The sequence below is a fragment of the Dysidea avara genome, chromosome 2 (genome assembly GCF_963678975.1).
Source record: "Dysidea avara chromosome 2, odDysAvar1.4, whole genome shotgun sequence".
Taxonomy (NCBI): Eukaryota; Metazoa; Porifera; class Demospongiae; order Dictyoceratida; family Dysideidae; genus Dysidea; species Dysidea avara.
The window spans coordinates 46,629,629-46,656,269 of NC_089273.1; the positions used below are offsets into that span (position 1 = coordinate 46,629,629).

The window sequence follows — 26,641 nt, forward strand, 5'->3', positions numbered from 1 at the left end:
AGTGTATATGATATATCATTCTTAATATTGCCCAGCACTACAGCCTAATACCGTATAGCCAGAAATTTTGATGAACAAAACTTTCATAAATTTTGCAAGCAATGATAGCTTTAAGAAAATTTACCATATAGCGGTGGGTTTTATTTTTGGATATTTCAAAGAGATTCTTTTCATAAATTCCCAAGTAACATGACAAAATATTACGTCAGTTGTTGGCAAGCATCCATGCATACCTTTTGTAATTTTTGACACGTATTTTGTTTATTTGAAATCCCCCCCAGACTTCAAAATATGTACTGTTCGAAGTTTATGGTGGCGGTCAAGCGGCTAAAGTGCCTCAGATAAAGCGCTCGCCCTCCATATAATAATGAATGGAAACAATTCTTCGCGCGTAACTCAACAATTCGGTTTGCAAGGTAAGTGAACAAAAACGCGGTTGTCTTGTGTGCTAAGAAACACAGTTAGTTACGGCGGCTTATTTAAATAATACTTCTATAATGGGTAGTACGTCTCGAAGGCGGGAGCGAACAAAGCAACGAGTTATTACAGCTAGCAGGAATGCTATAAATTCAAGGTGGAGCAAAACAAAGTGTTGCACAAGCGAAACTCCAGGTGAGACTCTTCTGTTGCATATCATACTAGAATTTCTTTTTAAAAATGTATTTTAAAATAATTATAATTCAATTTCTTACATACTCTTTAAATATATTTCAAAATATTCATTCTTGTAGTAACAAGTGCCACTCCTACTGAAGACCACAGCTCATACAGCCAGTTTCCACCAACTAGCTCTGAGCATAACATTGCCAAAAGCACAATTTCAGAGGTGCCTATAGGTCAACCACCAACTTCAAGTACATCACACCTGGCTGGTAGTAGGATTATCAACCTGAAAAAGTTACATGATGCCATTCATACCATCACACAACACACCCTCTCCTGTCAATCTCCAGTTAGACTCATCAGAGAAGTATATAGGAGAGGACTTGGTAGTACATTGCTTGCCAGGTGCAACAAGTGTAACAAGGAAATTGTGTTCAAGACCTATAACAAAGTAGAGTTACGAACACCAGAAGGGACTATCAGATCTACTTATGAAGCTAATGCAGCTGCTGTGATGGGACATATGTCAGTAGGTGGTGGTCATAGTAACCTTGAGGAGGTTATGTGTACCATTGGAGTTCCTTCAATATCCAAGCCAATATTCATCGACATCGAGAGGCTCTTGGGATCAGCGTGGACTACTTGAATGAACTCATGTTGCAAGCTGGAAGAGAGGAGAGAGAATTAGCAATACAAAACAATCAATACCATCATGACATACCAGCTATTACTGTAATAGTTTATGGAGGATGGTCCAAAAGGTTCCACGGGCATTCCTACAGTGCGAATTCTGGAGTAGGAGTCATATTTGAAGCTGCTACAAAAAAGCTTCTGTACATAGGTGTAAAAGACAAGTATTGTGCAGTATGCTCTATAGCACACAAAAAACATACCAAACCACCTGATCACAAATGCTTTAAAAACTGGTCAGGATCATCTAGATCTATGGAATCAGATATTATTGCCGCAGGATTTAGACAATCTAAGAGTATGCACGGTCTTCAATATACAGAAGTAATTGGAAATGGAAACAGTTCTGTTCTTCACATCATACAAACAACAGTTAAGTCATACAGCAGAGATGTTGAGAAGGTGGAGTGTGCAAATCACACCGTTAAATGTTTTCGGAGCCGACTAAAGCAGCTAGCAAAGGACTTTCCATCTTTCCGTGGACGAGGTCATCTAACCATATCTGTCATAATGAAAATCACACATGGTGCAAGGTGTGCTATTCAGAACCACTCTAAAACCAACAACATCACAAGCTACGAAATGATCTTCAAGCAGGCCCAAAGCATTATTTAGGATACCACAAAGATTGTGATCCATCTTGGTGTTCAGAAGCTGCAAAAGACACCAGTCAATGTTAATCTGCATGACTTGCCACCTAACCTTCTCTTTGAGATAGATCGAGCTGGTGACCATCTGGTAAACAAAGCATGCAGATCAGCTCATCAGCAACAGCACGAGTGAATGTTACAGAGCCAAGATGGATGGTGGAAAGAGCCAAGATGGATGGTGGAAAGCAAGTTAACAGGAATCAGTCAGGATCATTCCAGCATCGTTACATGACAGCAGGATTAGAACTGGTATCCATATAAGTACAACGCATCCGTGGTTGGCTGGTTCTCCTGATGGTGTTGTTGAAGATCCTACCCAGGCTGAAGGAAGACGATTCGGTCTATTAGAAATAAAATGTCCATTTTCTGGGAGAACAGTGACACCTGAAGTTGCATGCCAGGAAGTTAACCAGTTTTGTAGTTCTTTAACAGATGGTCAAGTCATGTAAAAGAAAACACACAACTACTATTACCAAATGCTAGGCCAATTATCACTAAACCACGAATATGTATTATATTATTACTGTATAAAACCATACTTATATGCACTGTAACTCATACCTGATTTATTGGCAAGCATCACATAAACCTTGAGAATAACTTCCAGATGTATTGATGCAAGTCATGAGATGCATTTTCAGTCAAATTTTCTTGCTAAAGACCTGGACAGAGTTAGCATGTATACTTCCAGTTACAGCGAGACACAACTAACACGTTTCAGTGGTATATCGCCTGTAATAATAACAGTGAAGTACACCAACATTGTCCAGCCTCCAAAACTAAAGTCACAGAGACAACAAATAGAAGAACTGGCATTAACCACGCTTTATTTCATGATCAAAGGTAAGAGTTGCTCATCAAGTAAATCAGGCCATTAAATGGTCCACCATTTTAGAGTCATAAACATCATCGTTAATCATTGAACATGAGGTTGCGAATTTAATAGAACATGTGTGTTGGTGATGCAATATACTATGTAATTCTGCGCAATGCATTCTCGAAACTTTTTCGATTTTCCAATCAATTTTATTACCAAAGCAATTGTCAGCATCGGTTATAAAGTTATATTGTAGAAGATCGAAGGTATGTGAATGTGCACGCGTATCGTCGTAGTGGTCCGAGCTTGTGAGTGCAGTGTTTTTTGGTCCAAGTTTCTGAGCTCTCCTTTTGCTTCCACCTTTAGCTGATTTGCAATCAAACTCTAAATACGCAGAAACCTACACACCATGAAAAGAAAGTCAGTACTAGGATATGGACCCTGTAATGGTTGGCGTGATGGAATAAAGTTGTGCCATTCATCCTACTATAAAATCGTTCTTGAACCTTCGCCATTTGTGATGTGCTACAACAGCAATGCAGAACAGCCCATTTCTTAGTGCTTATTTCAGTAGCAAAACTAAATTTGATAATAACTTGGAAATCACAGGATATTTTAAATTTAATTAATTGAGTGGATATTTTAAGTTTTTGTCTCTTCTACAAAATTTTCTGCATTGAAAATAATCCACAAACCGGACACAATTGTGCAAGCCTAAATTACAGTATAAAGCATTGAATATAATGGGTGAAATACTTGTGTATTATATATTATTGTGTCGCGTTTACATAATCGATCTTCATTAATTTCGCCTTTGTATGTAATGAAGAAGGTGATACAAGAAAAAACGTATCTCCTACTCATGGCGAACAGGTTGGTGCAAATTTCTGCCTGCCTGCCTGCCTGCCTGCCTGCCTGCCTGCCTGCCTGCCTGCCTGCCTGCCTGTCTGCCTGCCTTCAGACAAGCATAACTAGATAACAGTTAAGGCTACGGGCTTGACTTCATCCTGAGATGTGCCTTTTGGCATACTACACTGTAGATTGCGTGTGCTCTAGCTGGAACGGAAATAGTAATATTTTGAGGAACAAAGTATGTACCGTCCTTTGTGGCTACTCTACTGTATGATTCTCAATAAGTCTTTGTTTATATTGCATGAGTAAACTATGTTTAAATTGTTGTTGAATTAAGGCCTAATGTATTTCGCAGACTGGACTCGTGGCCTGGACTCACGCACTGAGCTGGAAACAGCTTTTAAACAATAATCCAGACATTATCCATCTCTTGCAACACTGGAGACACCACTATAGAGCTACAACTGTTGATACTGCTCTTCCTTACAAGTCAACAAACTAGCACATGCGCTAATTAATTAGAATACACTTATGATACATGAGTACTAGCAGTGATAAAGCATGATAGAGGCTATTGTTGTAGTGTAAATGTTTTCCTTTATTGCTTTGGCACTAGTGCTAGTGTTGTAGAGATGAGCCAGTGATAATTCTTAGCAGGGTAGCTATAGGTGGCACTGCCCGGCCGGCGAGGTGATGCTGGGGGCTATGCAAATAAAGTGGCTCATAATTACAGCCCTAACACTAGTGCTAAGTACTGGAGCAACAAAGGAAAAACATCTAAGCTGCAACAATAGCCTTTATCACGCTTTATCACTGCTAGTACTCATGTATCGTAAGTGCATTCTAATTAATTTGTGCATGTGCTAGTTTATTGACTTGTAAGGGAGAGTAGTATCAGCAGTCGTAGCTCTATGGTAGTGTCTCCAGTGTTGCAAGAGATGGATAATGTCTGGATTATTGTTTAAAAGCTGTTTCCAGTTCAGTGCGTGAGTCCAGTTCGCAAAATACATTAGGCCGTTGTTGAACTGTTTTGCCAACATTTCAATAGAGAACCAATATAGAATGTATTGTTTCCATGAGGTAATTCAAATGAAGTTATTTTGTCGGCTGGTGTGTGCTATGAAGCAAACCTTTGTACACACAAGTAGTTGTACGCATGTATGATTCCAATTAATGTACCCGTTTGGAGACATTAATTTGTAATTACATTATCTCTTCATAGTCCTGAGTCTATCGGGTGTAAAAGAAAAGAGCTATTAGTGGATCATTCTGACACTTACATTCTCAACATTTTACCATCACTACAAGAATTGTGTGTGTCATGTATTGTAGAACATGAAGTGAACTGTGCGGTATTACCTTCTCATCTGATGTGAGTCTAATGCAGTAAATATGTTTTAGTTATACATATCACAGCAGGAGCGTATTATTGACATAGGTACATACTTTTTTCAGATCAGTGTATGAGTGACGTGTTGAGTAGACTACATAATCACCTATTAAAGGGTTAAATTTAAAGATCTTTCAACTGAACTACTTATGTGACCAAATTTTGATAATCGTTGATCTATGCACATATGTTTTATACAGATACCGTCATGAAAAATGGTGCTCAAAATCATGGTTATGTTAATAGCTAACTTGCTATGGATTAAAGTGAGAAACACTATGGTCGGCTGCATTCATGGAGAAACTTTCAATCTCATAACTTTTGGCTTTCCCAAGCTATACTAGATTAAAATGTTTAAAATCAGAAATATGGTTGAGATCGGTTGAGCATACAGGTGTTTTAATTGAGATTGACAAACGTGTTAGTGCGATCACCCAACTCTGAAGAGAAAATTCAACATCGCACTTTACAACTATTAAGGTTTTTTGTTTGTGCATTACATTAAGATGGTGCTATCTTTGAAGGACTAACCATGGCGTGGAGTATAAGAAGGGTGCTGTAATTAGAGTCGAATATATATATTTTACCGGGTCAGCGAAAAGGCGTCTTATAACTTTTTTGAATTCCCAACTTTGATTAATTGTACCTCCTCACATTTTTAATCTATCACCTTCATATTACACCAAACAATAGTGGTAATATAATACGTATTATAGTCGTTACTATAGCAAAAAAAGTAACGTATTACAGTTACATATTACAGGTACTTCATAATATGACCACCTGGTAGACTCCTGTAAGCATTCTAGCGTAAATCGGATGGCTGCAGGTTCGAGGCCACCTAGGCCCAGTCATGGATTTTTTCTCCTTTCTCCAACTTTTCAAACACACCTTAAGTAGTTAAAGTCTAAGTAGTTAAAGTCTAAGTAGTTAAAGTCTAAGTAGCTAAAGTCTTTGAGCAGGCTGTAGGACCAGGTGTCCTACAGACCTTCAGCACTTGTGCTGTAAAGCATTAATAAAAATAATATATTAGTTACATTTGTAAAATGTCTAATTAAATGTCAGAAACCCAGTTTCTTCCAGTTGTTAGCCATGTTTATCTTGACAACACTTAGCCGCACAAAATATTAAGGTCATGTGACTAGAATTATGATGCTCACTTATTAAAATAGTGTTGTGCTGGCTACTTGTAGTGGCTGTAGGAAGGATTGTAGGCCCATGTAATGTACTGTGTTAGAAGGTAATTTATAACAAACTATTGTATTGCTTTGTTACTTTACTTAGCTAATATTATTACAGTAACACGTTACCTTTCTCAAAGTAACAACCTGTTACATTTTAATAACTTGTGAGAAGTAATATGTTATATTCGTTATATTACACACTACTAATGTGTGTGTGTGTGTGCTTATGTAGTGTGTGTGTCTGTGTGCGTGTGTGTGTGTGCGTGTGTGTGTGTGTGTAGTGTATAAGAGAGGTTCCACTGTACTCTCACTATTCATGTACACTTCATATGTAAGTACACTAACACAAATTCTACACACAACTCACTTGAAAATTTGTAGGTATTTAGATCAAATGCCGGCAAAGTAACATGTAGTCCTAACATCTTCTCTCCAGTCTGTTAATCAAGACATACAGACATATCCTAACTTGATGATCGCATTGTGTGTGTGTGTGTGTGTGTGTGTGTGTGTGTGTGTGTGTGTGTGTGTGTGTGTGTGTGTGTGTGTGTGTGTGTGTGTGTGTGTGTGTGTGTGTGTGTGTGTGCATTCATGCACTCATACACACAATTCTTGACCGCCTGTCTCAGATTCTTCTTTGATCCGGTTCTCCAACTCCATGGAAGATCCTGCCTAATTACAAGTGGCCAGATGAATGTATGGAGTCCCAAGGAGGGTAGATTGACCAATGGACCTGAGTCTCTTCTTAGTCCATCAATGCAATGTAGGAAGTGTGTGCAGGTGTGAACCTTATTATTGGTTCAACTCAAGGGTACCCTGACCCTGCCTGGTCTCCACCACACAGGGTTGCTACACCACCATAGTGGCATGTCACCAGGAAGATGTTGGTAGCATGGTCACACATACTCATGCACGCATGCCCTTGCATGCACGCGTGCACACACACACACACACGTACATGTTTCTGATGGACATTGGAAAGGGAAAAAGTATCTATGCATGATCTTTCAGGCCCTCAGCACTTTTAAATCAGCATTGACTAGACTGCCCCATGCTGATGATGCATGGGTTTTCCTTTCTGGAAGACACTTGTACCTCTTGAGGTCTCCTGATTGTTCCTTGACAAATGGTACAAGTCACTTGCGATGGAGCTGCTGATTCCTTTTCCTCTAAACCATGGTCTGCATCACACTTGTGGACAGCCAGCCCCCCTCTACTTCTAAACTATCTCTGACATGAGAAACACTGTCCACATGCACATGCAAAACACACTAGATACAAGTATGTACAGTGGAACCTCTCTTATCCGGGCCTCTATTATCTGGGTACCTCCACTGCATGGACAGCTCAAATTAATCATGAGGCTTGTAGTTTACTGACCATAATGAAGTTTAATGAAGTTTGGTTTAGATGAAAGCACGAGGAGGGAACCTAAAGGTTGCTGTATACCTGTTTGGTGCGTTGTTTATTCTACTAAAATGCTCAGTGGATATGTGCACCTTTATCATAACTCATGATACAGTTTCCCATACTGCACAATAGTTGTCTGTGTTTTCAATACAATGTATGCTTTAGACATCCTGATATATTTGCTAAGCATGAGATTTCCTTTCTCTTTAAAGGTCCAGTTTATTTGAAATTATTGTAATGGAGTTGTTCATGGCTCTTAATAGTAAGTCGTTGTCTTGTATGTACTTACATGATCTCCACACCTTTTGTTAACATCACAGAAATTATTAGTCAACCAACTATAGTTTTTGGAAGCACCGTGCATTAACAGATGAAGTGCAGCTCTCTAAAACTGCTGCTACATAGTGGACTATTAATTTGACTTAATGTTTGTCCTTGTACGTATCTTCATTAAAGTATGTAACATTCTAACATCATAGTAGTAGTCAGTATAGTAGTTTGGAAATGGTGGAGGAGTAATACTTGCAGATGTAAAGCATATTCAATGTTTATAAATGAGACAAAGTACAAAGCAGTGTGCAAAATTAACATACGTAGTTGTGTAAAAACATTATGTTCCACTGGTTATCATAAGAATATTTACACAATCATTGTGTTTTTCTGCCATATGTAGTAATTCAACACAAATTACTCACACAGATATGTTAAATCATACAGTATGACAGTACTGTATAGTAGGGACCACAAAGGTTTAGGCATGGCACATAAAAAACATCACCCAAAAACCAGCCTCACTTTTCCCTGATGACGATGAGGTAGTATTGGTTAGGTAAAACTAAGCCCAAACAAGCCTTCAGATCAACCCAAAAAAGTTCCGATGGAATTGTTTTTAAAACAATAGATTTTCTACTGACTGAGTAACTGATGCCTTCAGACAAGTGTAACTCGATAACAACTTAGGGTATAGGCTTGATTTTTCACTGTGCAATATTACTTCAGCCGTACACTTGCCTTTTGGCATACCGCAGTACATACATGCATTGCATTCTCCATAGACTTATCAGTGTCCTCCTTTGTGTCCGGTTATCTTTACTGACAGTGAAAGGTGTCAATTTGGCGTGAGATTCCTTCCCTTCGTAACAGAAATCGTCTGTATTTTTCATAGTGGTTAATTTGATTGCAGAAGTGCTTTTCGAACAATTCTTGATTCGTAATGATGTGTAATGGGTTGAACATAGCTGACAATGAAGCGTAATGGATACTTCATTTTTCAGATGATAATTGATAGCTGGAGCGTGCCCTTTCCTTTGATGCGGTATGCATGGGTTCACCAGTCATAATAATTGTACATGTATTTCATAAAATAAAGTTAACAAACAAGTACACAAAAAATTGGAATTTTCAACTAGAGTAGGGACCATAACATATCGATAAAAAGTACTGAAACAAGCTGGAGTAGTCCATGATATTAAATCACAGTAAGACATGTAACAAAATATTTGGTCCGGGTGCATAAATGGTCCAGCCGGACCAGCTATGACAGCAAAAATGGTCCTACCTGAGCAAAACTGGTCCGGGTTATAAATGCATGTTAATGCTATTAAAGCTAAGCCACTCGATACTACTTGTTGTGATTGGCTATACTGAGTGACAAAATAATTACCTAACCGAGGCTACTACCAGCTTAACCAAAGTCAAAGGCTGGAGACAGTTCGTCCTCAACACTGCGGAGTTAGTGAATACTGGCGCGAGTACCATCTTCGCATTGTAGCTACCTCCACAAAGTTACAGACAGTTGCTGAAGAAGTTGGTGCCTAGCAAACTATAGTATTGCTATCGAGTGGCTTAGCTTCTGAGCTTGCTGGCGATAGCTAATTATGCTGGCATGAATTTTTCAGCTAAGTTAACATATCTGAAGCACTAATATACGGTTGATGCTACAATATTGCTAATACTGTGACTGCTTTATTAGAGTGATTGCTATATTAGAGTATCTCGATCTGGTATATACACTAAATTTTTGGAGGGGGTCAAAAGCCGTATACCGGTACGAATTTTCAGGTACTACGTTGTGAGCAAGGGTTTAATATTTACATTGCAGCATCAACCATATTGCTTCAGATATGTTAACTTAGCTGCAAAATTCACACCAGCATAATTATCAGGTGAATGCATGACAAACTGGAGGCGGACCTTTTATGTTCAGCCCGGACCACTGGCATTTATGCACTGGCATGGTCACATGGTCCGGGGGGACCAGGTATGTAAGCACTGAGTGACAAGCGGTCTAGCTGGACCTTTTATGACAGCATAAATGGTCCGCCCGGACCATTGGTGCGTTGACAGACAATAAGAAGTATTATATTCCTACTGTGCATTTCCATTATGGTATCTTGAACACAATATTTCTTATTGTTTTACTGTTGCATTGTGCACTACTTCAGTATATTTTTTATGAATGTGCTATGGTCCCTACTCTAGTTGAAAATTCCAAATTTTTCTGTGTACTTGTTTGTTAACTCAGTTTTTTGTAAATAATTATTATGACTGGTGAACCCATCTGAAATGGCGCCGCACACCCCAGCTATATCAATTATCGTCTGAAAAGTGAAGTATCTGTTGCGCTTCATTGTCTGCTATGTTCAACCCGTTACACAGCAGTACAAATAAAGAACTGTTCGAAAAGCACCTCTGCAATCAAAATAGCCACAATGAAAAATACGGACAAGTTTCCGTTACGAAGGGAAGCCATCACGTGCTACCACCAAATCGATACTTTTCGATGTCAGCAAAGATGAATGGGACACAAAGGAGGACACTGGTAAGTCCATGAAGAATCAAGAATGCATTGTATGAACTGCGGTATGCCAAAAGGCACCAGTCGGGCCAAAGCAACGTCGAACAGTGAAAAATCAAGCCCGCGTCCTTAGCTGTTATCAAGTTACGCTTGTCCGGAGGCATCAGTCAGTCAGTCAGTCAGTAGAGACTTCCATTAAATAGATTATTTTTTAAATTCCGTAGCAACTTGTTGAAAGCGTTTCAGGTCGATCTGAATGCTTGTTTGGGCTTAATTTTACCTAATCAATACTGCCTCATCGTTGTCAGGGAAAATTGAGGCTGATCACGTGTTTTGGGTGATATTATTCTGTGGGCCACGCCTAAGCTTACTCCTTTGTGGTCCCTGCTATACAGTAACTATCGTACTGTATGATAAACTGAAATTCAATTATTTTCCACTGAAAAACTGCTAATAATACTCTTAGATTCACCTTTAGAGGCCCTAATTTTTAAAAATTTCCTGCAGCTGGGGGCATGCTCCCACACCCCTCAACATTGGCATGCTTTGTGCTTCACACGCTAATGTAGTCATTATTATTTTTATTATTGTATAATGTACAAACCTCAATCACGAGTATAATGTACATTATTAGTTAACAAACTAAACGTTAATAAACTTAATTACATGTAACTATAATAGTAAAGATTTAAAAGTCATTATTCCAAATAGCTAATTTATTTAATCATGGATACTATACATGAATCTTACCTTGTGAGAAGACTTGGTATTCCTTTGTCTGGCTAGTTACCTATGTCGCTGTCCAGCTTAACCCCTCCACCCCACCCATTCAAAAAATCCTAGATCTGTCCCTGAAAGTGTTGAATTAGTTCTGGCACATTCAGTACAAAAAATCCTTGGTGAGGCCAGTAAAAAGAATGGCAGCAATGCATGCATGCAGGTATGAGAAACTTATATGACTCTTAATTATAACTTCCAAACTTGATTTTCTTGTACTTGTGATATATAAACGCATTTACATGTACATATATACATACATGCAACAGTGAACTTGGTATGGGCAAGACAATAATTATGTACGGTGCATATACACTAGGATTAAAGATGCATATGTAACTCAAACATGCATAAGTTTAATCAGTACGATACACTTTATATGCGTTCTCTGTAAATTCCTGCAGTTTGTTCTCATCCTGTTTTTTCGCCCAAACAGGATGTGGCAATCGTTGTAGTTTATTATTATAAACTTTTTCAATACATGTCAACAAGTAATCTTTAGATGAACTTGTTACAAGAAATGGCGTACGTCTCTCACTGAAATATTTTGCTAGCTTCAATGTGTAAACAAACCAAGCATCATAGCATCTATTGCCAGTCAGGGATTCATCGCGTAAACAAATACATCTGATCATGTTCACCAGAAGCAGTCCTTGTTCACAATATGATATTGGATGGTCATCATCACAATTCAGTCCATACTTTTTCATTCCTTGCACAGATGGATTGCCATTTCCAACATTGTGAAAAGCAATACCAGTACTGCCATATAAAGAAGGAGGTTTGCTTACTGGGTCATGCCCCATTATTATGTGTTGAACCCTCTGAGGTCTTTCAACTAGTGTCTCTGCATAAAAGACATATTGTAGCCATTGGCTAGGGAACACCTCATTGTTACGATTCTCCCATGGATCTATTTTTTTCATTAGACCCAGCTGGATGGTAACAGCAAGCCAAGCATCCCAAAAGAAATGTTCTTTCCAATCTTCAGGGTAACATAATACGGTGACAACTAGAGCTAATATAGCTTGAACATCAGTGACCTGACTACGAAATTTGGAACTTTCATATTGTTTAGAGCTTAATTTGTTTTCATCTGAAGTGAGTTCCCTTGGTTTTTTGGTTTCAATCCTAATCATTATCTGATTTAAATTATTGCCTGGGGTTGCTGCAGCTGTATATTGCTGTTCTTCAACAACTCTCTGAAGGAGTTCAATCAGTGCATCTGAAATATCTACTGTCACGTCTACCTCATTCTTATCAAATGACAAATACTTAGATAAGGTAGGAATATAACTTGCAATAGCTTCTGATATATCAAGGTGATCATTGATAATTCTGTTTATAAAAGTTTGTATTGTATCTTGTGTGGTATGATTAACTGCATCACATATAAAATTATGTAAAGAGAAAGAATATACTTTGTGTTGGTACCAAGTACCAAAGTTGACTAGTGCATTAAGATAATAACTCCCATTACCTAGATGTATAACTGTACTACTTAAGAATATTTTATCAGGTAAAGCTTGGATATAATCATGTAGCATGTTCCAATCCATTGGGGCCTTTTTACTGTTCTTTGTATCTTGAGAACTAAGTACATAGAAATCAGTGAACTCATAGTAACCTATATATATATATATATTGCTAAATTACTTAATAATGTTACTAGTTCACATATATCAAAACACACATTAGTGCGTCATGTGGTCCAAGAGGCCAGCACGCCACACCATGAGTATTTTCCGAAGACAATTTTCACATATTCATAGTTCACTTTCATCAGAGGAAGAGCTAGGTATTTTCTTGCTAGATGGCATGGGGAAACATAAAATTCCTGTTTTAGGACAACGTAACCTGATTTCAAATTTTTGAAAATTTGATGCAGGCAGATGTTGATTATTCTAAGTAACTAGTTACATATTACATATTACTTGCAACTGAACTATTTAGTTACAGTTACATATTCCCCATAAGTAACTATAATATTATTACATATTATAATATTACTTTGTGTCCACAGCCTTAAGCTGTCACGTGTGAAACTACCATCTTATCACGTGACATGATTGCGTTGTTGGACAATGTATAAATCTTGGTTATAAGTAAGAAGCTGGTGAATAAGCTTCATTCAATAGGCTTCATTACTTCGTTGTGGCTAGGCGTTACTAAGTGGATTACTAACACGATTAGTAACTTGGTTACTTTTAGTAACAATATTACATATTAGATTCGTTACAGTAACTATATTACTTAGGCAATGGGTTACATTTGTAAGTAAAGTAATTTGAGTTATATTACCTGTTTTTATAGCGTATTTTGTTATCTTACTTAGTTATCACAAAAGTAATATTATGTAAAGCGTTACATAAGTAACACTGGTTAATACACATGAGTATATCACAGTGCAATAATAAAATGTTTGTACCATTTTACAGTATGTTCCAGGCAATCTGTTATTTATTGCTGATGATATATTTTAGCTAGCCAATGAACACATACACATCAGAACTGATTTTTGATAAAATACCAGCAAGCCTTTCTATAATTACTGTGCCGCCTACAGTGGGATGATCTCTGCTATGACGGACAGTTCATATAAATCCTTGACCAGTGACCACATATGCACTGTATGTGTGGGCAATCCAAAAGTAAGCCATCTCATAGAATAAACAACATCACAGAAGCCTTACATTGTTTTTCAACAGAAATTCTAGATGAAACCCCTTTATCACTGCCTGTACAATACCATAATTCTATGTAAATTGATGTTCTGATCTGTATGCATATTTCAGCTACATCATTTTTCACTTGACGATTCAACAGTATAATCTACAATTCACATGTTAGTCACAAGGCCTTTTATTGTTACTTTATAACAAGAAGCAAAAGGTCTGCAGGCAACCGGTACCTATACAGCCCAGTAGTGCAGTACATGTGTGTACAATAATACAGTAAATTACATTACTGTAACTAATTGACTTATAGTGTGTGAAAATTAGTTGGTAGTGGAAGTTGTGACATTTGCTGCATGGGCATACGTAGATAATGATAAGTACAGTGGGTTTTGTTGTCAAAATGGTTAGGACCCACCAATTATGCTCATTACTTTACCTATTATGCTATGTTGTAATGCTCAAAATTTTTCCTATTATGCTCAATATCTACACCTCAGTTCCCATGTTTTTCTAATTTAAGGGAAAATAGTAAGTTGCTGAAGCTAATCATTGCTTGTTAAAATGCATGTCACAGAAAAGATTGATATACTCTAATAGAATAGTCAGCTACCTGATAATTTGTTGAATTATTAGAGTACAAGTACACAAAAAATTGCACTTTTTAACTAGAGTAGGGATCATAGTACATCATGTTCCCTACTCTAGTTAAAAAAAATTGCATTTTTTTGTGTACTTGTTTGTTACCTTTTTTTGTAAATAATAATTATGACTGGTGAATCCACGCATACTGCATCTGAAATGGCGCTGTGAGCCCCAGCTGTATCAATTATCATCTGAAAAGTGAAGTATCCGTTACGCTTCATTGTCAGCTATGTTCAACCCATTACACAGCATTTTGAATCAAGAACTGTTCGAAAAGCACCTCTGAAATTCATGCATACTGAAAGAAATGGTGGCGTGTGCATCAGTTATATCAATTATCATCCGAAAAGTGAAGTATCCGTTATGCTTCGTTGTCAGCTATGTTCAATGTGTAAGAATCTCGAATAACAGTGACAATGACACACGAGGCAGAACAATTCTTATCACGTGATTCCAAACACACACTAATTACATTCCTTACATTACAAAAGAAACAATCAATAATATTACACACTTCCCCCCTTAAAATGTTAGTCCCAGTTACAGAGTATGTCCTACAAAAGAAACATTAAATCAAGTCAGTATCCATAATAGTCTACTGGACGAATTACACGGCCACTGCGAGTTGTCTGTTCCACTACATGATTATTGTCTAGAGGTGGTGAATCATTCTGCTCCTCTGCGGTGCTTGATTCAGTATGTGTGAATAGGGGAGGTTCCCAAGTGAGAGTTTCAGTAGTTGAAGTGTCCTTCATTAGCAGTGGACGGATCCGGTTCATGTGAATTACTTGTTCTCTAGATCCCATCTTCACCTTTACACAGGTTGCATCGATTTGTTTTAGTACAGTCCATGGCCCAGTCCACCGTGCATCCAGTTTCCCTCGAGTTGGATTACTTACAAGTACTTTTTGTCCCTCAGCTAGTCTTATTTCCTCTCCACTGTGATATGATTTCTGTTGTTGTGCTGCAGACTCAATTATGTTGGCTTCTACAAGTTCTCTTAGTTCAAGGAGTTTCTTCTGTAGTCGATCACTGTACTTACTAGGATCTAGTGCCTCTGGAACATTTGGGCTGGGGATAGCAAGAGAGGGGGGATTGTACCCAAAGAGGACTTCATGTGGTGACAGGCCTGTGACACGATGTCTGGTAGTGCGATAGATATATAATAGCAATTGGAGATGATCTTCCCAATCTTCGTCATTCTGTGTATAGCCACGCAAGAGACTTAGCAGTGTTCTGTTCATTTGTTCCACCAGGCCATCTCCCATTGGGTGATATGGGGTGGTACGAGATTTTACAACCTTAAATGCTTTGCAGAGTTCTAAGAGGATGTGGCTCTCAAAATTACGTCCCTGGTCTGAGTGCAGCTTTTCAGGTGGGCCCACCACTGTAAAGATTTGGTCTTTTAGGATTCGCACAATTCGATCTGCCTTCTGATCAGGCATGGGCATAGCAAAAGGCCACTTAGAAAAGTAGTCCTGTGCCACCAAAATGTATTCATTGCCATTTCGTGACATTGGCACCTTGAGCACATCTACAGCAACTAGCTCCCATGGTCTAGAAGCAATTACAGGTTGTAATGGGACTGGAGTGTGGGGCAGAGCCTTGGCCGTTTGGCAGGTAAAGCAGTGACTGCAATACTGGCTCACCTCTTTAGCCATACCCACCCAGTATGCAGTCTGTGATAGCCTGTCAAGTGTCCTCTCTGAACCCTGATGCCCTGCCCTGTCATGAGCTTCCTCTAGGAAGAATTGGTGGAGGGATTGGGGGGCAACAATGAGCATCTTGTCCTCAACCATGGTTGGGGATTTCACTACGCGATACAGGACCTGATTAGAGAGTTTGAGCTGGGACCATAGCTGTTTATAGCGCCGAAGGGGGAACTTTTGCCAATGGTTTGAAGTCGACACTGTCCCTGGGTTATCTCTTAAATGTGCATAAACAATTGACAAAATAGGATCCTGGTTCTGGGCTGTAGCAATTTGTTGTAGTGTGATTGGTGTCTCTGAAGCCACAAGTGATACAGGTAGTCTGGACAAGGTGTCAGCATACTGGTTGTCTTTACCTGGACGATAAGTGATTTTGAAGTCATATGCCCGCAATTCAAGAGACCACCGCTCTAGGCATTGAGAACGGGCATGGCTCTGTTTGTGGGATTGTAACCACTCAAGTGGTTTGTGGTCAGTTTCTAAAGTAAACGATGTGCCTAGAAGGTAGTGACGAAACTTGCGTGTGGCCCACACAATAGCCAGGCACTCCTTCTCTGAAGTGGTGTATTTCTTCTCAGCTGAGGTCAGTGCTCTGCTAGCAAACTCAATGACTGTTTGTCGAGAAGTGGAGAGCACTGCACCCAATCCCACATCTGAAGCATCAGTTGTTAAGATGAAGTGGTCAGTTCTTTTAGGGTAGTCCAGGATTGGAGGTGACATCAGACTCTGTCGGAGGGTGTCAAAAGCTGTTTGGTGACATGCTGTCCAAGTGAAGGAAGTCTTATTGCTGGTTAACTCATTGAGTGGGGATGAAATGTTGGCAAACCCTGGAACAAAATTCCGGTAGAAATTAGCAAGCCCTAGAAAGGACCTGAGTTCCTTGGGAGATTTAGGTGTTGGCCATTCTGCAATCACTTTGGTCTTGTCTATAGATGGGGAGACTCCTTGGGACGAGTACTGAAAGCCTAGATGAGTGATGGAACTCTGACCCAGAAGGCATTTGGATCCCTTCAGTGTGAAGCCTGCAGACTGTAACTTCTCTAGCACTTGTCTCAAGTCGGTTATGTGAGATTCCATGCCATCTGAAAATATGATGATGTCATCTATATAATTGTCAACACAATCATGGCACTCACTGAATAGTCCATCAAGACCACGCTGACAGGTCTGAGTGGCACCAGTTAGTCCATAAGGCATTACCACAAACTCCCACAAACCATATCCTGGCCCTGGACTGAAGGCTGTCTTCTCTATGGATGCCTGGTGCATGGGGAACTGCCAATAAGCACTTTTCAGGTCCAGTTTTGAGAATACCTGTTTGCCTGCAAGACGTTGGTGGGGTCTGTCTGCCCTATGGACTGGATAGGAGTCCTTCTTAGTGGTACGGTTGAGTTGCACAAAGTCTACGCAAATGCGTATCTCCCCATTTGGCTTTGGTACGTAGACAGCTGGTGCACATCAGGGACTACTGCTTGGTCTAATGACTCCCTCTTGCACCATGTCTCTAAGTTGATGTTCGACTTGGTCAACAAGGTGGAAGGGGATAGGTCGGGGTGGAACTTTTACTGGTCGTGCATCACCTGTGTCAATGATGTGCTTAGTGATGTTGGTCTGTCCTAGCTGTTGCGAGAATAACCCCTTGTACTCATCTATAACTTCCTGCAAAGCTGGGTGAGCATTCCCTGGCAGGTCAAACTGGCAGTGACTTGTGCTACTCTTTGATGGTATGGCCTGTGGCAGATCTTCATCTAAGAATAGGGGATTACAGTTCTCAGTCTTATGAGTATCTAGGGGTAACTTAAGGGTTGGACGCCCTGACTGGTGTACTGTCCCTGCTTGGATATCTAGGACGAAGCCATGCTGAGACATGAAGTCACAAGCCAGAATGACAGGTATGGACAGCTGTTCAACCACTACAAAACTGTGGTCAGCTGACAACTCCCCTAGTGTCACTCTCATCAGTGATGTACCCAGTGGTGTGAAGGATCTGCCATCTGCATTAACAAGTTGTATGGACTGCCCAGCTGACACGTGTGGTACATTTATGTGCAGCTTACTAACTACTGAACAGGAGTCAAGGAGCATTTGTGTTGCCTCATTATTTATTCTACCAGTTATACATGTAACTCTTACTAGATTGTGTGTCTGTGTGATTGCTGGAATGTGTTGTGTTGTGCGAGCACTCACTTGCGTCTGGGAGCACTCCCTGCTCGCTGAGTTGGGATGCTCCCTCTGTCGTTTCCCTGGTCCCAGCAGTTGCGTGCTAGATGTCCTCGCTTTCCACAATTAAAGCAGATTGGCACTGTGGGTGATCGCCGCATTCTACAGTTTCTTGCAAGATGGCCTTGCTTCCCACAATTATGGCACTGAGTGACATCCCTGCGTTGGGTACCGAGGGCCATTAGTTGTGCAGAGAGATTCTCTAGTGTTGCTTCCATTCGGTCTAGTCTGGTAGTTGCCACTGTGTCCTGGACCTGGTTGACTAGCTTGGCGGCATCTGCCCGGTTATAAATGAGACAAACTTCCCTGGCCTTTGAGATGGTATCCGCAAAGCTAACTTTTGGTAAGAGTTTTAGCTGAAACGCAACTTTCTCCGGAAGAGAGTTAATCAAATGAAACCTTAGCTCTGTATCTCTCACGTTTGCCGGAAGTCCCGGTGATGCCCTGTCTAACAATCTCTCCAGCTCACGAGCTAGTTCATCGATGCTTTCTGCCCCATCTCGAAACTTCCTCATGGATAATCGCTCGTGAGCAGCCAGTCTGTCTTCCTCGGTGTCTGGACTCAGACGGCGAAGGAGCGCCGCCTTCAGGTGATCGTATGAGTCCGTGTCAGCTTCACCCAGAGAGTCGAAAACCGCCCAGGCGCGGCCTCTAAGCAACGTAGGAAGACGTAACAACTTCTTCGCGTCATCCCATCCGTTCGCTGCCGCACACACTTCAAATCTCTTGAACCATGATCGAGAGTCTTCATCATGTAGGGGTTCGGGTAGGGCAAGTCCTACTCCTGTCGCCATAACTGTCCCGGGTTTCAGCACCAATGTAAGAATCTCGAATAACAGTGACAATGACACACGAGGCAGAACAATTCTTATCACGTGATTCCAAACACACACTAATTACATTCCTTACATTACAAAAGAAACAATCAATAATATTACAAATGCATTATGCAGCAGTACAAATCAAGAACTGTTTGAAAAGCCCCTCTGCAATCAAAATAGCTACTATCAAAAATACGGACGATTTCCGTAATGAAGGGAAGCCATCATGTGCTACTGCCAAATTGACACTTTTCACTGTTAGCAAGATGATGGGACACAAAGGAGAACAGTGGTAAGTCCATGAAGAATGCATTGTACATACTGCAGGTATGCCAAAGGGCACCTCTTGGGCTAAAGTGACATCGAATAGTGAATAAAATCAAGCCTGTAGCCTTAGCTTTTATCGAGTTATGCTTGCTTGAAGGCATCAAGCAGTCAGTCATTTAGTCAGGCAGTAGAAAATTCCATTAAAAAATATTTTTTAGGAAATTGAGGCTGGTGTTTAGGTTACCGGTATGTTATTTCATGGGTCACGCCTACTCCTGTGTGGTCCCTACTATGCAGTACTATCGTACTATATGATATTAATCTTTTTGTGTGATATGTATTCTGGTAAGCAAGAATTTATGGTAATGCACAAGTGCTCTGCCTTATGATCAATGCTTTCAGGCACCTATTATGCTCATTGTATGCCAGCATAATCAGCGGGTCCCTAAAAATGGTCCATAAAATGTTTCCACATGAATTCCTTTAGTTTGGCTTTAATGGATGCAATTTCCATGCTGTCATGCAGTTAGTGTGTGTGATTGCCAGGGCTTGCAAAAATGGGGCATGTGGGTACTGTCAATGCACAAATGATCCTAGCATAAAAGGTCTGGACGGACCATATATGCTGTCATAAATGGACCGGCTGGACCATTTGTGCTTACACAACTGGTTCCCCCAGACCACCCATTCCAGTGCATAAATGGTCCATAAACGGTCCTTCCTTCAACAACGTAAGTGACCGATTATCTACTGGTAATAGTAGCGAATGTCATGATAATGACAACATACAGGAATAGCTACTAGGTAAGGTAAGGGGGGCCTAGACTCAGAGGTACACAACTATACCTGAAACAAAGGTAGCTGGATCCCTGGCAAGACAAAATCATAAATTGCAGTATACACAATTACAACATTACCTAAAAAAAAAAAACAGTTTAAAGTTCCATAATATCCCACAATTCTGAAGAGCGGACTATGAAGATCCTATAAGAGCATGAAATGGCAACTCGAGCAGCTTGTTCGAAAATAGATCTAACAGAGCGTTTTTGTAGATGACAAACTCTACATAAATTAGATATATTTGATGGCAGGAAGTGACCTAGATACCCAACTTCAATTGTAATCAGTTTAATAAATAAGCCAGTATGCTCAAGGTCTGAAAGCCAAGGGCCATAACGAGCTACTTTCCTGGAGCTGGCAGCTGCAAAGTGTTGTTCTCTATTGGTAACAACTGACAGTTCCAGTAAAATAATGTGATCATTGGAATCAAAACTTAATTGATGATAATGAGAAGCATGGTGGAACAGTGCTTGGCGGGCTGACCAGGGAGCTCAGCATAAAGTTTATATAATAAGGTGGTACGTACTTCTGTAGGCCATGTCAAATGCAATTTGTACCCAATGGACAACTTACAGTAGCTTTGCTCCAATTTGCACAAAACAAGCAGCAGCATATCTCACTCTTTACATTGTTTAGGTTTAAGGAAGAAAATCCATCCCTCCTGGAGGAAGACTGTCCCGACTAGACATTGGGTGACCTGCAGTTCGAATCCTGGGGTTGAAGGAATTTTTTTCCTTACTTTGGCCCCCTTACCTTTTCAGTCATTAAGTCAAGTCAATAAGTCTTCAGTCCTTGAAATTAGGTTAGGTGATCCTAAGGCTGCAGCACATGTTGCTGTCAGACCTTCAGTGCTGGCCACTGTAAAGTGTTACTAACATGTGGATCTTAGTCCCATTAGACACTAGCCTTTTTTGGTAACAACTCTTGTTGTATGAACTGGCTGTCTAAATATTTAGTAATGCTATGAAGCCCATTAATTCCAGTAATGCTTATCAAAAGTATTTTGATAGGGTCAAGAACAAGTAAGTTATGAGGCTTTGATACAGTTAGTATGGCACACAAACCTACATGTTCACCTCATTGATATTACTATAAAAATTATTTGGCAGGGGTTTATGTGAGCATTAACCAACTATAAAAGGGTAATACTTGACAATAGTTTAACATGATTGCATAGCTGACAATTATACTCTCAACATCATGACATTTACTATAACCTCTCCATCTTAGTTAGTATTCTCATATAAACATATCCACCCACTTGTGGTTACAAGAGGAATGATAACAAATCCACCCAGTGGTGAACTCCATTGTGTAGTAAACAATGAATCTGTACATGTGTATGTATGTACTTGCAGATTTTGCAGTCACATATGTACGTAGCTTAAGGTGACAGACAAGCAGTTGCCCATGGCTGTAGTTTATTGTTTTAAAATATTATGCGTAGCTATGTATATCTAGCTACATCTACATACTGTGACAATAACACATGCATAGTTTAGGGGAGGTCTACCAGAGTAACAAGAGGTATCAATACATGCTAGTGCCACGTATAAAGAAGATACCATAGCATTTTACCTAGCTACTAGATTATAAGCCATGTATTGCAGTGGAACTACTACAGTAGCATATGATGCATATCATAGTTATATCTGCACATTAGTGTAGGTAGATTATCTACTGTAAAACAACAACACAGTATTTTTATTATAGCCATCCCCAAGGTGCTTCTAAAAGGTAAAAAAAATATTTCTTTAGACATGGTTTGCTCTACCCGGCTGCACTGAGACTGGAGAATTGAGCCGAAGACACTGAGGCGGCCAGAAGGAAGGAAAGGAGGTGGGGCTTTACCAAAAGGTTTAAAGCTATTAAATTAACCTCAGAAATTGGGTAGAAGTGGGCATACACAAACTAGCCTGAGAATATCATTTCCACAATTCGGTCGGGCTAGCTACTCGGAGGCGAGCTGGCGTGCCGTGTGACCCACAGCCGGCACTTGTACGCACAGCAAGAACGACGAGAGGATTCATTTAGGATCGTGGATACTTACTAGTACTGTACAGATACAAACAAAGATACAGAAACAAACAAACATACCTTGTATATGAAGAGTGAGGTTTTCGATGATATTTTTCACAGGGGCTCTTTTTAAAGGATGCGCTTAGCTATATGATTAATAATTTAATAAGCGCAAAGTTATATATCAAAATGGCAAGTGGCATACCGGCAACACCATTGGAACACAAATACTACTGGTATCAATATGATGATATCGGGTTCCCGCAGAGGGTCAACCATGCCGCTGCCGCTCACGTGGACGATAAATCCAGAGGCGCTTATGTTTTTTCTTTTGGCGGATACCACGCGGACAAGGAGACGAGAGCACAACCAGATTATTATCGTAATCACGTGTTTAAATCAGCCGATATTGACATACACAAGTTCGATGTGGGTAAGTCAGTTTGTGTATGTGTGTGTATGGTGGTGAACACGTGAGTCATGCATGTTTTTCAAAATCTTGCGCAGGACACACAGAAAAAAAAAGCTAGATGGTCTCATGACAAAAGCTTATAAAGTTGCTAATAAAATACCATTAGCCCACCCCAAATATATCTGTTTTGTCCTGTAGCATAAGTTGCCTATTATCGAATGGTGCATATTATTGAACTTAGCACACTAGGTAGTCTCGCATAGCCAGACCCAGGGTCTGGTGAACATAGTATAGCATCGTTGGCCTATCCCGAGATTGTGAGGATTCTACTGTGCAGCTTCCGGATTGTTTGTGGGTGTGAATGATGTGTTTTGGTAACCGTTGCATCATTTGCATCCCGTTGCCTTAGATATAAAGCGTGATCTGCTGATCTTTGCATCATTTACGTCCTATTACCATAGCCACTGCTTTTATATCTATGGCAACAGAATGCAAATGACGCAACGTTTAGCAAAACACATCATTCGCACCCACAAACAATCCGGAAGCTGCGCAGTAGAATCTCCACGATCTCGGGATAGACCAACGACGATGCTATATTGTTCACCAGACCCTTTTCTCCCCCCCCACACACACACACACAAAAAAAGAAAGAAAAAGATCTGGCTACGTGAGACTACGCACTAGGCAAGCTACTCAACATACCAAAACCAATAAACACTAACTAAAGACTTTTTGAGCTGTATGGACCACCAATACAACATTTACAATGGTTTTCTTCAGTGGTTTTTATTGGTAAAGGGCTCCAGGCTCTATTGGATATGTAGTGGCATGAAGTAAGCAAAATTACAACAAACATCCATAACTTCTCACCACTACAACGTACATACTTTCAGTTTAGACAATTCAAGAGAGGAGTCTTTGTTCTCCCTGAATACCAAATTTTAAATATATCCGAACCAGCAGGCCTCAAGTTATGAGCAGAACAGTAGTGCCTATAACAACCATGGTTTTAGTGCAACTTGAATAACTTGTGAATGGCGTATTAAATCTCTGTAAAATTGTTGTCATAGATTGTTATTCGACAGTTGGATATTCCATAAAACCTCAAAGTATGTTATTCATTGGAATGTGTGAACTGTTCGAAAATTGGTCATTGAGTGAAGTACGGATGTTCAATAATACGTACCAGTGTTTGAGGAGTGGTAAATGATAGGCTCTACTGGTTCATGCATAACTCGCAATGTGTTGGTGTGATTTAGTATCCAGAGAGACCAAAGGCTGCTCTGTTGAATAATCCAAACGGAAGTCTGTGTGTTGGTGTGGTGAGGAATTATAAGTGATTATCGAAATGTGCTCAATAAATGGCGATTTATGCTACCCAGGCATACGTATTTGCATGTGGCAGGTCCATTTTGAGATTAGCAGCTTTTAAAATCTTTTTTTGCCTGTATTGTCTCAAATTATGTTTGATTTCGTTCAAGGAACCTTTTTATCCTGGTTAGTATGCGAGACTGGCGTTCTCCATATCCCAGTATTGTATTCTCCTTTATGCTTTCCTCAGCATATTTTGAATAGGAACGCTATTTAATGTTCTTCACTTCATAGTTTATAATACTGCATGAAATTATGAGTACATTAATCGATCATTTAAGACCCAGCATTTATTTCTGTTATGATGCTCTATACCCCTGACAACTAAATGTGTACTAACTTCAAAGGCAAATTTCAGGGTACATATCTTATAAACCCTGCTATGTTAAACCATGGCTTGCATTTCATGGCCTTAATGTAACCAATTTCTTTATATAAAACTCAAGCCAAAATTGATTGTGGGAATTTATTATTGGTTATGTGATGAAAGGCATACACATGGATAGAAGGGATTTGTCACTCTTGCTATCCTATGAGTTGAGAAACGTTGGTGTTAGGTGAGAAGTAGTGGTATAGGATATTCACAAACATTTCACCACATTTGCGAATATGACCACGCCCACCATTTGAGTAACATGAGATGAACACTATAGCAAAGCTCACCCTATTTAGTAAATGTTGTAAATGGTCTGTAAAATGATGCAGCATCTTGTGAAATTGCTTAGTTGGACTTCATGATATCCTTAGGACTTTCCCGTCCATGTTAACAAACATAGTCACAGCATTAGTTGCTGCTGACACATAATTGAATTTTACAAGTTGGCCTATATAATAAATTCAGTGGTTGGTCTTGTATTAGTTTGGGTGATTAATCGTCTGAGGACCCTTAGCCTGCAATTAGCATGGTTCATATCAGTTGTATCACGTGCCCTCATGATTTGCCTGATATGTACACCCATGACCTTGAACCTGAGCCCTCGAGCTTGGATGTACATACGTATCAGACAAATCACTCAGGGGTCCATGATTCAACCCCTACATATGTGTTACTGTCGTATACACAAATATATCGGTTACAGTTCTTGTAATGTGCTTACAAATAGTGACCGATTGCAAACCTGTATCTAGACTATTGGGTCATCGATGCCCCGTTTCTTTTGTTGCTCTCTTTAACACAAAACTCTGCTCACATTGCTCCAGTCTACCCAGGTGCATTAATAGTGTATATACTTGCATGGTGTTTAATTGGGAAACAAAATAGCAACTGTCCGTGCCTCACATAATGGATGAAGGGTCTTTGGGTATCCACACTTTTGTGTGAACATGGCACAGCCTCCTGTGTGCTACTAATGTTGCCTCCAGAAACGTTCTCCACCACTAAATTGTAACACCAGACTAACTCACCACTGTGTTCAAGATAAAGGCTTTCGTAATGTTATAAATTTAGAAATTCTAAATACATATATGTGACCGGATTTGTGAAAAGGGGTCTTCCACGCACATCCAATTTATGAACTTTGATAATTCATAACTTGAGATTGGAAAAAGCTGTTGACTTGAAATTTGGTCACTGGTGAGTTCCAACATAGGTTAGTGGATGGAGGAAATTTCAGGATTTATCATTATTGAACACTAAGGTATGGTCTTCCAATTCATAGAATGTGTGTGGGGGACCCCTTTTCGCAAATCCGGTCACATATGGTACTATAATGACAGTTGTTTGGCGGTGTGGTATGCTACGGTGCGTGCATGTACGGTATCTTTGTGTGTGTGGTGTGTATGTGTGTACGCATGCACATGCGCATATACTTTAGCTGCCCACTGTATGGTGTGCTATGATGGCATGGTTCTAGGATCCACCTGAACTAGTGAAAATTTGGTAGCCCTACAAAATCAGTTGATAACATCCTGTCAGGGCCCACGGGTGCTGTTTGTCTATAGCGCGCACGCACGCACGCACGCACGCATGCACGTACACACACACACTACACACACACGCATACACTGCACACACATATGCTACACATGCACACACGCTGCGCACGCACCCACACGGGGCAAGGTCTTCGGCTGCCGCTGCGCGGTCATCATGCTGCCCACTGGGGCACCTGTGCGGGTCAGCGCGGGCATGCCCTCTTGGGGCAGGGCTGGTAGCCTGCAGGAGGCTGTGCCACTGGCACCCGAAGTCCCACCCAGACCTTCAACTGTTAAATGAGACATGGGCAGTTCAGCATTTGCTTCCCCAGTTCATACCAGGTACCCATTGTTGTTACAACTGGGTGGGCTGCTTCCCCAGCTGGCACAGTGTGAGTAAAGTTTCTTGCTCAAGGAAACAACAACAACACCAAGTGGCCCAGCTGGGAATCGAACCCAGAGCCTTTCGATTACTAGGCGGACGCCCTAACCACCTCGCTGCTTAGCTTGCTTTTAGCAAGCTTTTTTACGAACTTTTTAATTTGAATGAATGTTTGAAACTTTGTTTGCAGTCA

The 26,641-nt window shown here is 40.1% G+C and overlaps 2 protein-coding genes across 4 annotated transcripts in view; one reads left to right on the forward strand and one right to left on the reverse strand.

Moving 5' to 3' along the window:
- Nucleotides 1-26,641, forward strand: part of LOC136247473 (kelch domain-containing protein 3-like) — a 71,281-nt gene that overhangs the window by 4,545 nt on the left and 40,095 nt on the right. The window contains exon 1 of one of the 2 annotated variants that reach the window (XM_066039184.1): nt 22,519-22,799. The exons of the other annotated variant lie outside the window; for it this stretch is intronic. Within the exon in view, the coding sequence (XP_065895256.1) occupies nt 22,556-22,799 (244 nt within the window). The 5' untranslated portion in view covers nt 22,519-22,555. Of the gene's footprint in view, nt 1-22,518; nt 22,800-26,641 lie in introns of those variants that run through there. 2 annotated transcript variants of the gene reach the window in all.
- Nucleotides 11,264-22,650, reverse strand: LOC136247472 (uncharacterized). Of its 2 annotated transcripts, none has more exons than XM_066039183.1 (3): nt 22,572-22,650; nt 22,445-22,512; nt 11,264-12,797 (listed from the first exon to the last, which is right to left on the reverse strand). In XM_066039183.1, exon 3 carries the CDS (start codon nt 12,727-12,729, stop codon nt 11,527-11,529), a length of 1,203 nt encoding a protein of 400 aa, XP_065895255.1. In that variant the 5' UTR covers nt 12,730-12,797; nt 22,445-22,512; nt 22,572-22,650; the 3' UTR covers nt 11,264-11,526. The 2 variants fall into 2 exon arrangements, with proteins under 2 accessions (XP_065895255.1, XP_065895254.1); XM_066039182.1 differs by having other exon boundaries at nt 11,336-12,763; nt 22,572-22,648.